Below are 16,552 nucleotides of genomic sequence, written 5' to 3'. Positions count from 1 at the left end.
TAAGAAAAACCATAGCATCCGGGAAATTGCCGGTTCACATACTCATGTCGAAAGAAATTTTTTGTCACAAATTTTTTTTTGCATGATATTTATGAATATTTTAAAATTATATTCATAACTATAGCTTTTGTGACCATAGTTACTGTTTCATAAAACCTTAACATATCAAGCGGCCCGGATAAGCCAGTAGCATTTTCTGCCGTTTACGATATCATTAGCTTACGTGGTGTAATGGTTCAATGACGGGCTGATACTCGTGGAGTCCGCGGTTCAAATCCTCCTTTGTTTTATTTTTTTTTCATCATAGATAGTTATTGTTCTGACTATAGCAGAAATTTTAAAAAATCAATTGATTTTGTTGAATTATGTTTTTTTTTATTCATTCATATAAAAAATGACTGCAATATGTTAATTTATTTTAACAGCAATAGCCACTGTGTCAGTGTATTCCATTTTACAAAGATAGGTTAGACCACGGTTAGACCCACGACCCACAAAAACTATCAACAGTGTCAGCTGGCAGCAACGCATGCGCGTATATAACGCGTACATAATGCGCATGCGTTAACCCGTACACTACCTGCAACAGCGCCGCTCGAGAGGAACCCTCTTTCCCGACACTTTTACGGACGTGCCCGATTGCCGAGATTGGACTCCTTCCCTATAGTCTCCTTGATAGGTCTGTTCGCGCTGCCTGAACTTTCTGCACTTTTCTGTACTTTTCTGCACTTTCGTGAGTTACGATATCACTATAGAAAGTGCAGAAAGTTAAGCAGCGCGACAGACCTAAGGTGTGTTCCACTTATCGCCCAAAACGCCTAAAATGCCCCAATATCCTATCCCAGTAGCCGTCGTCTGGGCGTTACGGGCGATAAGTGGAACGCACCTCTAATGACTTATCGAACTCGATTTCAAGAACGCGTGTTGAACCGCGTGCACGCGGGCTCTTGGAGCAGTTTCGCACATGTGTCTTGGTAGGATATTTGCTTGGGAATAATAAATAAATAATCTTTGTTACAATTTGTGTAACTTTTTCTGTCTATATTTTATCCATTATGAGCTATTTTATACTTGAGACAATTTCGTGATTTGGAATACCGTTAATTAGAGATAAAATATTAAATGCCAATAATACTTTTAAAAACGACCAAAACTTATAAATTCGAACGTTATAGATGTCGACGATTTGATCGTCAAGAAAAAAGGTGGTGGAAACATCATTGACCAACCACCGTTGTTCTCCAACGATGGCGAGGATGGCGAGTAAGTTTGATTAATATTTTTCGTAAATAACGGACTGTCTTATTTTTCATGATTTCTTTAAAAATCGACATTGTGCTAGAGCTATGTTAAAATTTTCACTCCCTGATTGAAGAACAGAAACTGGACTATAGATTCTGAAAAAGTATTCAAAGAAAAAGCTTTTGCTCTAAGTATGTTTGAATGTATAAAATATTGAAAGAAAAAAAATAGTATGAAGTCAGCGTTCTAGGATTGATAGCGCTCTTCACATCTTATTATCATGACTTTCTATTGATAAATATGTAAAACTAAGTGATAATAATTCTTTGATTCATTTAACCATGTTCACTACATGATCTTCTATGAGTTAAAACATTGTCTATCAAATTTAAAGGCAATATTCAGTATTATTACGATTGGCAAAGTTCACTTTAAAATCTGATAAGCTACCATTGAACCTTTTGTTAAAATTATCTTGAATTCAGTACACTGAGCTTGTTCAAAATATATGTTCAATAATTTTTATAGGAGATAAAAATATTCCAATTTTCAAATTTTGTTTTTGTCTCATTGGTTGTTGTTGATAATTAATCTTCAACAGATGTATGGAAGGATGAGAGAACTTCCAGGACAAAATAAGTAATTTCCTTTTAAGTCGTTTGTCTAACTGTTTATTTTACTTTACAGAATTTTTTATGTTGTATGGAAGCAAGTCATTCCTACATCCAGTACAAACACTGGAGAATTTGTCAGAGAGTTTGAACCGGCTGATAACAGAATTACCGGAATAGTTCACCATTCTGGAGATTTAAATATGATCGCTGGATGCACAGAGACAGGGGACCTTGTCAATTAGAACAACCAAAATGATCTTGTTTTAAAAAAATTGGTAAGAAATTTTTGCAGAATTTGTTTTGTTTTGTATATATGATGAAAGCGTAATGAAATAATGAAACTTCAGTAAAAATTGCTAATTGATTTTTCTTATCCGTTTACGAAACTGAATAACAGTATTTTCCATTGCACATTCCCAGAAATTGGACATTGAGCAGGACGTCAAGATCAGCACATTTCACATTGTAAATTATACTAATCCATGGGAAAAACCTATAATTCAAGCCCTCGTATTTTACGTGACGAAAAATCCAAACTTCATAAATCTAGTAGTACTGCATCTCGACACCGGTATATCAACAAAATATGTCGTAAAAGAGTAAGTGTTTACGTCAAGTGAGCAAAGGGAACTGCAATGAATCGTTGCTAATGTTAAATGATGTTTCAGACTTCTCTGCGACGAATATCACTTAGACATAATAGCGAACAATGGACACAACCTCGTGGCTCTGGTACAAGACGTTAATCTCCGCATATTGGATCCTGGGAGAAACTTAGTTGGAAAATTGTAAAGCCTTATAGCAATTCTTGAAATTTATACATTTTTCAAAGCTGGTATAGCTGCTAATTTTTCGTGCTGTTTTTTCCAGGCACAAAATTGGATTCCATGGCAGAAAATTGACTGATTCAGTGGAGAAGACCTTTTCCCTGCTGGATTAATCCTGAACCCACGAACCAACAGTCTTCGAACGAATCAGTCAGGTCACGTCCAGTTTTTTGATACGAACACAAAAAGCCTTTTATACAATGTGAGAACCGTTGATGAGCCAGAAAAGATGAGATATCATGATAATCCGAAGAAAAAGGTTACTCAAACGAACATTTTTCTTTTTTAGATTCACATCATGGCACAAAATCTACTGACTCAAGAACGGAGTGTAATTATATACGGAAGTAGCGAAGATAACGTTGAATCATAATAGCTCGTGGATGGGAACGGTCGAAGAACGGGACGATAAAATATCCAGTGTCGAAGTCAGATTAAAATTCTGGAATTTCGATGCTCAAAAACAAATGTAATTTGTGGATTGACTCTCAAATTTTCCATTCCTTGAGAATTTCGTTATGCAAAAATTTTTTTCTGTTTCAGATTTACACTCAATACGTCGATAGAATTGCCTCATGAATTCGGTGTATATAAACGCTCTCCAATTTTAACCGAACTCTTCACTGGACGATGATAACTTATTCGCCGTAACTACTGGAAAAGACAATAAATTCAACTTGCGGAATCTTGCTCAACCAACGTCCATATACAGTACGAAAAACCGAACTTTTTAGCATTTACAATTTGCACTTATGGTCACGCCACAATCACATCTAAAAAAAACAACTAAAAAATTTGTATATAAATTTTAGAAGAATTTAAAAATGTTACTTTTCACATCTCATAGAAAAAGTACGCGACCGTTATTTCTTTACGAACTCAATTAATGACAATTGAAAAAGAAAATCAGTAGAAAAGTTTCGAAATTGTCATGTAAAATGTAAAATTCTTCGATTTTGTCCCGAATATGCCCACAAAATTTTGAAAAATTTAACAGAAAAACATTCGGACGAAATTATCCTTTTTACGGATGAATGATAAGGTTACTATAATTGACATCACTTTTGTCTTAAGTCGCAGAGAACACCAAGTACTGGCAGTGTTAGAATATCGGTACATATCGAAATTCGCAGGCGACGAATGCAGGATTTGCAATCGATGGTTCACTGCTCGGTGTAAGTTTTGCATCAAGTCTTACCATTTGGGTTCCTGAGTCGAGCACACTCAAATGCAGTTTAACTCACAGTCGTTATCCACACACAATAACGTAAGCTACAATCAAAAGTCTTTTTTACTTAATTTTTTACTCTATCTCGTTTTTGGAAGATTTTATGAATTTTTAGGTACGGGCGGGAGTAATACAATGAAATTCTGTAATAATTTATTTTTTATTAACATTTTTAATATATTCATGCACCGAAACGCAACAGCTCAAAGTATTAGAATAACTGTTTAGAAAAAAAAAGACTTCACATAAATGGGATGACTAGAGAAAATCATCAATTTAAGTCTTTCGCAAATACGTACAATTTTCCAATATTTCTTATGTTATACATGTCAAAATCAAGGCAATTATGTTTGGAATCACACAATATTTTCATCATAAAATGTGCACAACATCAATTCGTAGTTTGTAATTTCAGCCACGTAGAATTTGGGAAGCACGAATCCTGTCATCTAGTCGTCGCAGCTTCGCCGGAACATTTAGCAGTTTGGAATCTTTTGACACTGAGTATAACGTGGAGCGTTCCTTCGAAATTGACGACTTTGACAGCGGATCCGATTTCAAGTTATGTGGCTGCTTTTACTTCAAACAATTCGCGTAAGTAATTCGCCAGAAACAATCGCCAGGATTCGATTGAAATCGAAAATCTGATGTAAAAAATTTTCTAGTATTTGTATTCACGCCACAATCGGCTCGCCCGGTTTACAAGAGAGAGAATCTCGTGGACGACGATAGTTTTATGCTGGGTGCGTGTTTCGTGCCACATCCTCGAGAAAAACGTGGTTCGGCGGTAAAACTCTGGCAGAGAAAATCTCAGCTGTTTTTCTTGGACTCGAATCAGGTAAGACCGAAAATAAATCGGATCAAATTGGATTAAAATAACGATGGAATGATTCACTCTTGGAAAGAGTGAGCCAAAGATTTGAATGATAAAGCCGCTTTGTGAATGCAATGCAGGAACTTTTGACATTGGAATCGGAGTCTGAAGCGGCGATATCCTTGGAGAATTGAACAGTCAGCAGAAATTTACCAGGCACGGCGTTCAGCAGTTTGATAGCTGCGGAAACCTCGCTGCCGGAACGAGCACAGCCTTTCGTACACGAAGAGCTGAGTTTGCCAGGAAAAGGAATCGCCCAGGAGGTAAGGCATCGCCGAGCCAAACAAAAAAAGAGTCATTCTAAGCTCCAATCTTCTCTCGTGTCCATTTCGTTTTCTTATTACTTTTTATTATAATATCGCTTCTGTTCTTTCGTCGTTTGAGATCAAAAGATATTCGTATGGTATTTCAAATGCGTGTGGATAGAACAAAGTGCAGAATCTTCGGGGATTCCTCGTTGGATGGGTCTTTGGCGGTGAAGGGTTGAGTTCTCTTGACGGGACGAACAACGATAGCCGCTAGTTTGATAAGACGCGTGAAAAATTTCACCAGTCTCGTTAGTTGGCTCGATTTTAAGTAGATCTTTGGCAAATGGGTCGTGAAAGTGCTCAGATTTACGGATGAGGCTCTCATAGGTCAGTGTTTCCTGGCGATCCGATAGTTCCGGCAACGTCGTACGAGATCGAATTTTCTGTATCTTAAGCAGTGCCATTGTGGTATTTGTCGCATGTTTTCCATCGCCTTGAAATAAGAAAAAAACGAATAATCACACGACTTGTTTTTGTAGGACAAAAATATCACGCGCATCATCGAGGTACGTGAGATAACGTGGTACAATGATCTCACGTGCATGAAAGCACGTGAAATTATTATATCGTACGTGAGAGATCCGAATATCGAATGAGCCAAGAGTGTAAGAGCATCGGTATATCTATGTGAACAAGCGGGCTGAATACTGCGTACGTATGAGATGTAACGATAAAGGGAGAGGATAGTGACCCTTCGCAAAACACGAGCGAGTAACGCCTCGACCTCTCGCAATGAAACGGATCGTTGCATCCGGAAAGCGAACGTTAACGAGAGTGGCGAGGAGCGGGTTCGTCGAAGCAGCAGCGCGTATAACACGGGGGTATCAAGGATCGCGGTGAAAAGATTAGTGAAATATGATTAGCACGTTAAAATTGGTCGATGGTTAAAGTTTCAATATAAACAAAAACATAAAATAATTAATATAGAATGATAACGAAACGTACTCCGAGTGTTCTTCGATGTTTACTCACTGCTTCCGGCGCGCTCGCGGGAAATCCACTCGCAACGCCGACCAGGATGAAGGCGATGACCAGTAGAATCGGTACGATCAGCGTATTTCCCAGCTTCATTCGATCGATTTTTCTTTTTCGCAGATTCGTTAGGCAAAGTAAAGGTGAAGATAAAAACGGCCACGTGGAGAGAGGAGCGACGTTGAGTTCGGTGGAGAATTCGGATGACACGGACCACCAGTCTTACCGGGCGAATCGTCTCTTCCGTCCCTTTTATGCTTATCCCTCGGACGATTACGATTACCAGGAAGTGCAACGGGAAAAAAATGTCTCCACTCAACTACTCTCGTTGACGATTCGGAGATAGAGAAAGAGGGCCTCTCGTTTAAACGCCCGATTATAAACACGAAGAGTGTCGCATACAATTTACGATCCAGTGAGCTCCGGTTCGGTTTGCCCACGACGTTTCGTTGGCTACTGGACCTTTCGGAAGCCTCGCCATGATTTAATATAGACAGCTCGAGGCGGTACCCTTTCCCTGTTCCCGCCGACCCCCCTTCTTCGTAGCTTTCTCCCTCCTGCTCTTTCTCTCTCACTCTCGCTCTCTTCGTTCATCCACTCACGAGCATCGGGCAAGCTTCCCTCGTTGCTTTTCACGTGGGTGGAGGTGACGACGTATATTCGTCACCTGGACCGTTCTCTGATTGATGGAGAGCACAAACTTCTCCGCGTCATCCCGGACTCGCGGTATTCCCGTCTTCCTCTACACATCAACATTTTTTACTTCGAAGAATAGCATTGTTTTTCTTCACACTTTATGACGTCATATAACGCTCGTGCAGCGCTCAAACCCTTGAATGCAAAAACATGGGAAATGTGGAATTCGAGAACTTACGCACTTCCGATTAGCGTCATACCGTGCTTCACAACATTCAATGAACGAACCAGTCACTCCGAGCGAGAAACACACCAATTAAACATCTTCCTACGAGCGTACGAATCACTTTAATTGTCCTAGTACCGTTTGCACTCTGAGAGTCTTTCAGTTTTCAGCGATCCGTACCAGTTCAACGGGGTTAACGGTCACGTTGTTGTTTCAATTGTTTTATTTTCTACGGTCTGCCATGGAGCCTGACAGAGTTCTTTCTCGTTCAACGCTTGTTATTCCTGCCCACATACTTTCTCGATGGAATTCGACTCCTTTCGTGTCCTCGATTATCACCAATACCTCGACGAATCCCCCGCCGAAACTTGGCCCCGGTTATTCCTTCGTTTTTCTTCAACATCATTTTTTCGGCCATTTGAAGGGCTCGATCTTTAGTATGCAACACGAACGATTGTTCGAAACAGCAAACAGTCTATTTCTTTCTCTCCATTTCTTGTCTCTCGCGTAGGCGTATCGCAAGGCAGGCAAAAAGATAGGGAAAACGTGTCACTTGTACATCCTCCGTTCTGAAAATCGATGCCGAGTGTTGCAAGCACTGGAACGAGCAACCGTGAAATCGGGACGAACAGGCGGACAAAGGTACAAAGTTTCACGGTCCTGTATTGAGATGGAAGAAAAGAGATAGAGCGAGAGTGAGAACGTGCGTCAAGTCTCGGCGACAACTGTAGAGTCTCGATTTTCCGATATTTTAGTACCCTTCGGCATCGATTCCTTTGGCACAAAGGACAAGCCTCGTATTCGTGATAATATTATATCCTTTGTAGCTGATGGAAAGCTATGAATTCTCTTGCTCGTTCTCGCAATACTGTTAATTATTTTGTGCGAACTAAATGGCGAATGGCAAGAGGATAAAGACGGAGAGGAATAGTGCAACGGGGGATGAGAGTGTAGGTGTTGATGTAGGCTTCCCCCGTAAGAGCACAAATACGACGAATCAACCCAGATCTGAAGTAGTAAATTAAGGAAAATCTTAAATTCAGGTCGTGGCTTTAGCCTCAAACATCTCGTTCTCGTAGAGCACATAGTTTACTTAGTTGACGACAATGACGAGAGCGTGTACACGCAAAAGCAAAAGCCCGCGTGAGAGACCGTGCCAAATGAGTGATAAAATCTTTAATGTTCTTGTTTCAGCTTTTAACTGTCTCGGCGCACACTTTACCGCCCATGAGAATGTTATGCGCTCCCTTTATATTGTCCTTGAGAGCTCGCAATACACAAAAGTCAAGAATCCAAGGCGACAAAGTCTCGAGGTAACGAAACGTTTTCTATTTTTCTTATTTTTCATTTCTTTTAATACACAATCTTCAATATTCGCTGTCCCCTTGGTTGCCTGGCAAATATTTCACGTGGTACTTGATCGTTCTAGCGAAATGAGTTGCGGCCTACCGTCTCGTGATCCGACCAACGACAGCGCTGCCGAAAACGAAGACGATCACGATGATGACGAATCTGCCCGACTCACAACTCCAACAATTAATAAGGAAATTCCAGATGATTCGATCAAAGACGAATGACAAATCGAATTACGGACTGATATCACCAGCTACGATTGGAGCTTTTTGGCTTCGATTTTCCCGAGCGAAACTACCATGTGAATCCCCCGAACTCCGTAGGAAAATACAATTTTATTCATTGTTTATGCAGCGATATTTTAAATGCTGGCTCCTTACTGTCGATCCTTATTCACATAAACTTCCTTTTATTATGCTTCTCTCTAAATTATAGATGGTGGCAATATTTGAATACTCGAATGCATCGCGTCCGGATATTTATTTCTTATTTAACAAGGCTGAGGTAATTCTTCGAGTTTATGAGACATTTCGACGAGTTCTCGAACAGTTTCGTTGAGTCGTTGACGATACTCGGGATCTCGTTGCATATTTTCTAAAACTTGGTCTCGGCGATCAACGGTGACGAATTCTTTGTAAGTTTCCGGATCATTCATGATCTTGGCGCCGGTCAAACCGTCGAGGAGGACGGTTGGAAAATACATGATAGCGGTAACGAGGGCTCCGAGTCTTTGTTCTTCGTAGCTGAGCTGGAGGTCGCGCCAGGATGGCGTTTCGACGAAAATCGTCGATCCGAAATCAAGAGAATCCTTGAGACACTGATAGTAGTAACGAAGCATTTGGAGCTCTCGTTTTTGGCGAAACTCTCGAGACCCGCACAAATACATGAATTGTGCAACGTCGTGGCCGAGTGGAGAATAACGCGCGAGTTGGAAATCGACGAGGCGACATCGGGGAGGTGAAGATTTATCGAACATGAGATTGTTGGACCAGAGATCGCCGTGGCTCGCGACGTTTTGTTTGCTCAGGGAAGGCTTCATCGCGTCGAAGACACGGTCGCACGCGGCGGGAACCGCCTTGGCATCGAGACCCAGCAATTGAGCTATTTTCACGGCGACGTCGACACCCGCGAGATACCAACGATACTGATTGCCGCGATGAAGGAAGGCTCTTTCCTCGAAAGCATTCGGATAAAGTTTGTTCAGAGGGCGACCGAGCCGGGCCTCAGCGTGCAACGAAGCCCCGTGGTATCTGGCGATCGTACCGAGACCTGCCCGGATCTCATCTTCGTTCAAAAGTTTCGGTCTCATGCCAAAACCGTACATGCCAATGTCTTCGAAGACGAGACAATCGTCCTTGATGATGTAACACTTCGGCGCCCATGGCTCGCTGCAGTTGAAAGCGTGGCTCAGCTCGGGCACGACTTTCTCGAAGAAATATGTTTCCTGCTTGAATACTCCCTTTTCGGAAACGTAGTCAGCTTGAGTCGAGACCTCGTAAGGCATCGCCTTGACGAAATAACGCAAGCTCGATATCGGCGCAGAGTTGTCATCGGCCTTTTCTCGAACAGTCACCACCAGACGCTGATGTGATCCAAGAAAGCCTAATTTCTCTTCGGCGTATTGATCTACCGTGTAGTCCAGAACTTCTACATCTCTTCCGAATCTTTTCTCCGCCAATTTTCGCGCATCCTTGGCTGTTATCAGTTCTCGAGAACTTGACACCTCACACGAATTTTCCTCGATCTTCGAACCAGACATCTTCGCGAACTGTAACCAAAACTTATTACATTTTACTTTTATATATATGAGAACACACTTGGGCACAGCAGCGATCAGATAAGAGATTTTTTATTCTTACGAGCACGTCGTGATGAATTTATTACTGATAAAGGGTACTTGCACTACTTATCTGCTCCTCGACAAGAAAGGTCCTTAGTTGTATATTGACGGTATTGAAATCGTAAATTTAGTGGGCTTCTCGGGCTGCTCGAGTTTCAATAATTCATCCACGTGCTCCACACAAGTTTTTTTATTCCCTTACCGTGTCTTTCCATAGTTATAAATAATTTTACATTTTCACAGATATCAAGACCACACGGAGTTGTATCGACAAGGATCATCGAGCCAATCAGGACGAAAATTTTCAAATGTTTATCTCAATTTTCCTTCCGCACTTGATCACCCTCCTCGTCGTCGTCATCCGCACCTCGCACGATGATCCAGTACGGAATTTCTACCAGGCTGAGAATACTGGCACCGACGAAGAGACCCAACGCACTACCCACCGAGACTGTACGGAAGTTCAAACAAAAAGAAGAAAGTTCATCGCGTCCAGCTTCAATTATAGCAACACAAAGCTATATTTGCACTGGCTGCAAGATGAGAATGCAAACTTAACTCACGAATGAGAAAGAGAGGGGGAGAGAGAGAAAGAAAGGAAAAGGAAAAGGAAAAGGAAATGGTTGTTTTCGCAGCAGACAAAAAGAGCATGGAAAATTTACCAACAACATCCAACTTGCTGTGAACGACGTAACGCACGAATCGTCTGGACGGACCGGGCAAGAAATTCACGTCGAAATGTGCTCCCCCATCTTCTTTCCCTTCGGACTTGAAATTCTTGAAAGAGCTGTACAAGGTCGCTTCGCAATCAGGCACGCATCCAGGGTATTGATTGTTGTAAATCAAATCAGACGATTCGTAAACGCATTTTAACTGTGTCTGATTACAGATCGACATTGATGGAGCACGTGGATAGATATGACTAATGCAATGGCAAATATTGTACATTCGCGCCAAATCCGCCTGGAAAAATTGTATGACGATCTCCCACAAAGTTTTTCACTTTCAAAGCTTTCTATAAATACGAGCAAAGCGGGGCACCTGGGAGAAAGTGACATTGCCAATTTTAGAGAAACTCAAAGTATTTTTTTGAAAAAGTTTGTAATCCGAATTCATGGAAGTACTGAAGGAAATTATGACAAACGAACGAAATTGGATTTCTGCTCGTTGGTTTTTATATCCTACTCTGCCCCGATTTGCGCTATTCCTCGACAATATTATCGTTAATGTTACCTCGATAACACAAGCGTCATAACCGTAAAATTGATATATTTTAGCGTTCTCATCTCTCTCGTCCATAAAACGACAATTTCTTTTCTCGATCGGAACGCTCCGAACGCCATTCTCGTTGTAAATCGGCTCCTGAATAATGTCAATCTTAACGATCGGACTCGACTTCCATCTGGCTTCGATCAGTTTGTCGTGACCCGTCGTTCGTGATGGGATTTCTGTATTTCCCATCAGGTACAACTGCATCCAAAATATTTTTACTACCTCTTGACAAATAATTTATGAAATGAAATATTGAAAAATCGAAAAGAACTTTCGATTTAATTTCGTTCGAATTAATTTTCGTTCTCTCGTGAGATAATAATTTTTCTTTAGCCAATATTCTTCTTTCAACAGAAATGGGAAAAATTAGGAGGTGATTTGTTACGAAAGAATTTTTTTTTTAAATTGATAGAAAAGGATTTTCTTTTTTTCTGTTTCGTTTGTTCTCTTGTATAATCACATTTTTACTCACGTTGTAATTTTTTTCGAATTTTTTCCAGTATTCTTCGTTTTTGAATCGTACTCTCAAGGAATCTGGTTTTGTCGAGTCTCTGAGCTGGAATCTTTGCATTTCGTGATCACTCTTCGTGTTGTTATCGCTCCTCGTGAAAATGGAATTGATGGATAAGCAAGAGCCCATCGGTGTAGCCAGAGGTCTGAACGCAGAGCAGCAGTCGAATTCCTTCCCGTCCCACTCGCACCATTCGAACAGTTTCGAACAATTGAGCTTCATCTTTTTCATCACAAACAAATATCACCGAAGATATCGTCATTTTTTCTCGTGATTTCAGAGTTTCTCTTACGTAAACTTAAACATATTTGTCTGAGAAAAAAAATTATTACCGCGTTTGCCAGCCCCTCGAAAGCTTCGGGTCCGTGAGGTTCGGGAAGGTTCCGCTCGTACCCCATCGTTCGATCGTTGTCGAGTTTTTTGTAAGCTTTTTTCTTCCAGACCCTAGAAAAATTGATTACGGTGGATAAAAATTCAAAAAAGTGTTTTAAAATGTCAGGCCAATAAATTAACATTTTTTTCACTATTCAAAATCCCCGTCAAACCATTAAAAAAATTGTTTTCTCTTTGCAACCTGCCATAACGACATTCTCACTGATAGAGAAAATTGCTTTTCTTTCTGTTTCAGGTGAATGGGGGCTTTGGAACCACATCAAAGGTCTTTGAGCTTTTTCGTGTACCAGCCGCATTCAGTTTCCATTTTTTCACATCAAAGTTGACGTGCAGTTTCCCAAAGCTTGAATATGAGGAATTTGAAAGAATCAATTCCGAAAATAGTTTTCTTCGAACTTTATACAATCTCAAAGTGCTCATCGAATTGTTCAACTTGAAAAATAATTTAAAAACTGTGAAATCTGATTTCAGGTGGAATATTGAAAAAATTTATCTGAAAAAGTACTTGATGACGTATGCTCCAGAATCGGGCGTTTCCATGGAGCACAAATGAATCGACGGTAATTCGATAGGCCAGTCAATATAATTTGTTTGAATAGTGATAGCCGTTCTTCGGTTTTGAAATTCCTCGAGTACTCCGAAAATGAGAAAAGCGCATCCCCACCAGCTGAGGCCACAAGCGAGCAGCCAGAAAAGTCTAAAAAAATGGTTTAATATGAAAATGACTGCAACAAAATTCTTGGAGGATGAAAAATATTAAAATATTTATTATTTCACCGTTCGGTCCAGTGACGTCCATCTTCTACGAGATATTTCACCCCGTGGATGCTCGAATTAGCGAGATATCGTTTCAGCAATCTCCATATCAACGGTGACTTCTTTTTCCTAAGTTTTTTTGCTCTCATTTTCTTCCTCCTCTTTCCCGAATGAGAACAACCCGATGAATAGCTACGGAACAAAAAATGGTAGCTAAATAAAAGGCTCGCTGTCACGCATTAATTATTTATTCGATCTTGATTTATTATTTGTTTTACGTGTTTTTCAGCGCAAGCTTTCAATAACTTATGCAACATTCAGCGAAAATCGCGTGTCTCTTTGACTCGATTTGTATTTATTTTTTTAATGAGATTTAACGATACGCGTAGAATCAATAAAATACATGCAGAGTCAAATTATATTGTGCTTCCCAATCTCAATTTTATACTCTTGAAGAAACTGTTCCTTCGAATTTATTCCCGAAGGAATACAGTTTTAGTTGAAATAAATTTTTGAATTAAAATTCGTTTTTACATACGATCGGAATTCCGCTGAAAACACCTCAAAAAGTTATCAATGGAGTACGATGGATGCCGATATTAAAAACGAAAAATTTGTTTACAGGTATAAAAAGTTGCATTTTTAATGTTTTTTTCATTTTTAACTGATCAAAAAATAATTTGAAACAACCCTGTGGGAACGTTGAGAAGCAAATGTTTAAATGTTTTCAAAAACTCAAATTTGTCGGAAGTTATCGAATTCGTACATCGGCGGCGCCACGCGCCGGGCCAGACGAGTGGCGTCACCGTTCGGAATTTGTTTAAATTCGATAGTCGTGCGATTTCGCGAGCGGCGATGATCGTTTTTTATGGGCAATTTACAAGTGGCGGCGGTGGTGGCGCACGAGGGATGTTGGTGTGGCCCAGCATCGTTGCTCTTTCATTAGGAACATTTTGTCGGTTTATCACTTCTCTTTAACTCCGTCTTTACAAAAAAGTATATACTTTGAAGAGTAGATAAATATAGGGAGAAATATATAATAAAAAGAAGTTATAATAAGTGTACGGTGTGCTCTGCTGAGCGGTCGCCCGTTATACGAATCATTGTTGAATTAATTCTTAATAATAGGTACGAACATAAATAATAACGTGATAATGGCGCTAAACCCGATGTATCGGGAGATCGGCGAAGGTTTCGTCAAGCAGTATTATCAGTTATTCGACGACCCGGTTCAGAGGCCAAGCCTTATAAACATGTACAACGTAAGCTTTTCATTAATTCAAGATAAAAAAAATTACCAACATTATTCAAGATATCATTTCACCGACATCTTTTCCGGTTCTAACCTCACTTTCGCTTTTTTTTTTCTGCATTATTCTATAGGAGCAAACGTCGTTCATGTCGTTCGAGGGATTGCAGCTCCAGGGTGCTGCTAAGATAATGGACAAACTCAATGTAAGTATTTTTCGTCATCATCATACCTCAAACTCATTTTTACTACTCTTTTTCCCTGTTTTGCAGAGTCTGCCGTTCCAAAACATCACTAGAGTCATAACGACCATAGATTGTCAACCAATGTTCGACGGTGGAGTTCTAATTAAAGTGCTAGGAAGGCTGAAGGTTGGTTTACCTTTTTTTTTTATTGGAGTATACACTTGTTACGTATTTTTCATTGAACTATTAAATATTTACAATGAAACATCCACATTTTTGTAAGTTCTATATTTGCTATTGATAACTTGCTGGGTGACTATTGAATGTCGATTGATTCATTTCCCAAAAATTTTATTTGATTCCACCTTTTGTTCTCCAAAGAAGATATAAGTTAAAGTAAAAGTGTAACTTCTTTGATTCATTAATGACGGATGATACGTTGTAGATATTTTATTACTACCTTCTGTGTGGAAAATATATTGTCTTTGGTATTGGTAGTTTTTCCATAGACACAGGAGCGAAAAAATGTATAGCAATTGTCCTCCCTTTTTAGTCAGAAACTATTTCTCTCCTGATAAAGTGGTATTTGAAATATTGATCAGCTCAAAGTCAAGTAATTAGAAAAACTATAGTAAAAATAGTGAAACGCAGAGTCTATGAACAAAATCAAACAAAAAAATCACTTAGTCTGTGATTATTGGTGGTTGGGCAGACCGATGAGGATCAGCCCCATGCGTACACCCAGACATTTGTTCTGAAGCCGATTGGCACCAGCTTTTTCGTGCAGCACGACGTCTTCAGACTCGCGTTGCACGACAGCGCCTAAGGTGGTTAAACGACAGTGTCGATCGTTGTGGCGAATCTTCCTGAATCGTGGTAATTGCCAGGCAAGCGCAAAGCCCTCTGGTATCCTATTTCCAGCTTGCTCCATTTTTTCTTTATTTTCTCCTGTTCCATTAGCTATCCACATCCTTGCTACACTATAACAATTGACAATTTAATAATAAAAAAAAAAAAAAAAAAAACTGCAAGATCATTAGATTCAAGATCTTGAGATTTGCAATTGAATCGGCACTATAATTTATCCCCTTTGAATATCAAGCAAACTTTACACAAATGACCGAGAAACATAATTATTGAATTTCTATGATTACAGGCGGATGACGATCCACCTCATCCATTCTCGCAGATATTCGTGTTGTCGCCGTTGGCGAACTCATACTTCTGTCAGCACGATATCTTCCGTCTCGGTATCCACAACTCTGAGTAAAAAGTGAAGTAAAAATTTTGTAATATTCACAATCACTTGTCAAGAACAGAGAACATAATAAAACGAAAAGGACGTTTTGAGGTTCGTCGATTGAGCGGTAAAACGAATAACAGATAATATTAAACGAGCCACGGTAATCCTTCAACGATCCATAATAATGAATTTGCAAGAAATTAAATGAAAAAATAAAATAAAATAAACAAATAAACGCGAAAGAGAATCGAGTGAGCTTTAAAAAAATGTTTGCCTATCTTCTATCCTATTCGCTTCATAATCTCTCATTAGATTACAGCCAACATTTGTTTTTTTCATACAGCAAGAGAAGAAGGAAATATGAAATCCAAATCCTTTGGTGAAACAAAAAGCAACTAACGAAAAATCCACAAATTATTACTTCATTATATACTGCTACTAATTCTTCAATTTTAATTCACGTGATGAAATTCAATACTAATTCATATGCATATGCGCTAACGTAGGATGGCTACAAACAAAAATAATTACCAGGCACAACAATAGACCCGAACTATACATACTAAAGCGCGATGAAAAAACACGCGCGCGTCCAGTCCGCTGACTACCATCCAAACACGATGATCCGCGGCTTCCTCGATATCTGCCTCGACGCGCGACAAATCATTCGAAACGATCAAACGTATGTAACATATTTTATAATTACTCGATGCTCTGTATTTTTGTAACTTAAGAGTTGAATGTTAAATACACAATGTAACAGAAAAAGTATTTTAATCTCAACAAAATTCATTTCGTAAACAATAAATTTTCACGTTTCTCT

The 16,552-nt window shown here is 39.6% G+C and overlaps 3 protein-coding genes and 1 pseudogene across 5 annotated transcripts; 2 read left to right on the top strand and 2 right to left on the bottom strand.

The window, feature by feature from the left end:
* Positions 1–679: 679 nt before the first annotated feature.
* Positions 680–8,629, top strand: LOC122414309 (WD repeat-containing protein 75-like; annotated as a pseudogene).
* A 69-nt stretch (positions 8,630–8,698) lies between these two features.
* LOC122414308 (uncharacterized) lies at positions 8,699–10,042 on the bottom strand. The gene has a single exon (XM_043425447.1). The coding sequence runs from the start codon at positions 10,037–10,039 to the stop codon at positions 8,771–8,773; it is 1,269 nt and encodes a 422-aa protein (XP_043281382.1). The 5' UTR covers positions 10,040–10,042; the 3' UTR covers positions 8,699–8,770.
* A 145-nt stretch (positions 10,043–10,187) lies between these two features.
* LOC122414305 (sodium channel protein Nach-like) lies at positions 10,188–13,704 on the bottom strand. The gene is made up of 8 exons (XM_043425444.1): positions 13,591–13,704; positions 13,074–13,244; positions 12,802–12,993; positions 12,236–12,347; positions 11,865–12,125; positions 11,354–11,590; positions 10,783–11,083; positions 10,188–10,571 (listed from the first exon to the last, which is right to left on the bottom strand). Exons 2-8 carry the CDS (start codon positions 13,199–13,201, stop codon positions 10,438–10,440), a joined length of 1,365 nt encoding a protein of 454 aa, XP_043281379.1. The 5' UTR covers positions 13,202–13,244; positions 13,591–13,704; the 3' UTR covers positions 10,188–10,437.
* Positions 13,705–13,930: 226 nt separating this feature from the next.
* On the top strand, positions 13,931–16,500 carry Ntf-2 (nuclear transport factor-2). Of its 3 annotated transcripts, none has more exons than XR_006261757.1 (5): positions 13,931–14,314; positions 14,436–14,507; positions 14,574–14,672; positions 15,199–15,373; positions 15,643–15,863. XR_006261757.1 is itself a non-coding variant. In XM_043425683.1 (4 exons), the coding sequence occupies exons 1-4, from the start codon at positions 14,207–14,209 to the stop codon at positions 15,754–15,756; spliced, it is 393 nt and encodes a 130-aa protein (XP_043281618.1). In that variant the 5' UTR covers positions 13,935–14,206; the 3' UTR covers positions 15,757–16,500. The 3 variants fall into 3 exon arrangements, 1 of the variants encoding a protein (XP_043281618.1); XR_006261756.1 differs by having other exon boundaries at positions 13,932–14,314; positions 15,199–15,362; positions 15,643–16,500; XM_043425683.1 differs by lacking the exon at positions 15,199–15,373 and having other exon boundaries at positions 13,935–14,314; positions 15,643–16,500.
* Positions 16,501–16,552: the final 52 nt, after the last annotated feature.

Source organism: Venturia canescens, chromosome 8 (assembly GCF_019457755.1).
Source record: "Venturia canescens isolate UGA chromosome 8, ASM1945775v1, whole genome shotgun sequence".
Taxonomy (NCBI): Eukaryota; Metazoa; Arthropoda; class Insecta; order Hymenoptera; family Ichneumonidae; genus Venturia; species Venturia canescens.
The sequence above is the reverse complement of the archived record's forward strand: the minus strand, read 5'-3'. Positions and strand labels throughout refer to the sequence as shown.

Excerpts from the sequence above, each read along its gene's own strand:
- LOC122414308 (XM_043425447.1), bottom strand. The coding sequence starts at position 10,039 with ATGTCTGGTTCGAAGATCGAGGAAAATTCGTGTGAGGTGTCAAGTTCT.
- LOC122414305 (XM_043425444.1), bottom strand. The coding sequence starts at position 13,201 with ATGAGAGCAAAAAAACTTAGGAAAAAGAAGTCACCGTTGATATGGAGA. Across the intron at positions 12,348-12,801 it reads TCTGGAGCATACGTCATCAA|GGTCTGGAAGAAAAAAGCTT; the intron begins GTACTTTTTCAG and ends CAATTTTTCTAG. Across the intron at positions 11,084-11,353 it reads ATGACGCTTGTGTTATCGAG|GCGGATTTGGCGCGAATGTA; the intron begins GTAACATTAACG and ends CAATTTTTCCAG.
- Ntf-2 (XM_043425683.1), top strand. The coding sequence starts at position 14,207 with ATGGCGCTAAACCCGATGTATCGGGAGATCGGCGAAGGTTTCGTCAAG. Across the intron at positions 14,315-14,435 it reads GCCTTATAAACATGTACAAC|GAGCAAACGTCGTTCATGTC; the intron begins GTAAGCTTTTCA and ends ATTATTCTATAG. Across the intron at positions 14,508-14,573 it reads AGATAATGGACAAACTCAAT|AGTCTGCCGTTCCAAAACAT; the intron begins GTAAGTATTTTT and ends CCTGTTTTGCAG.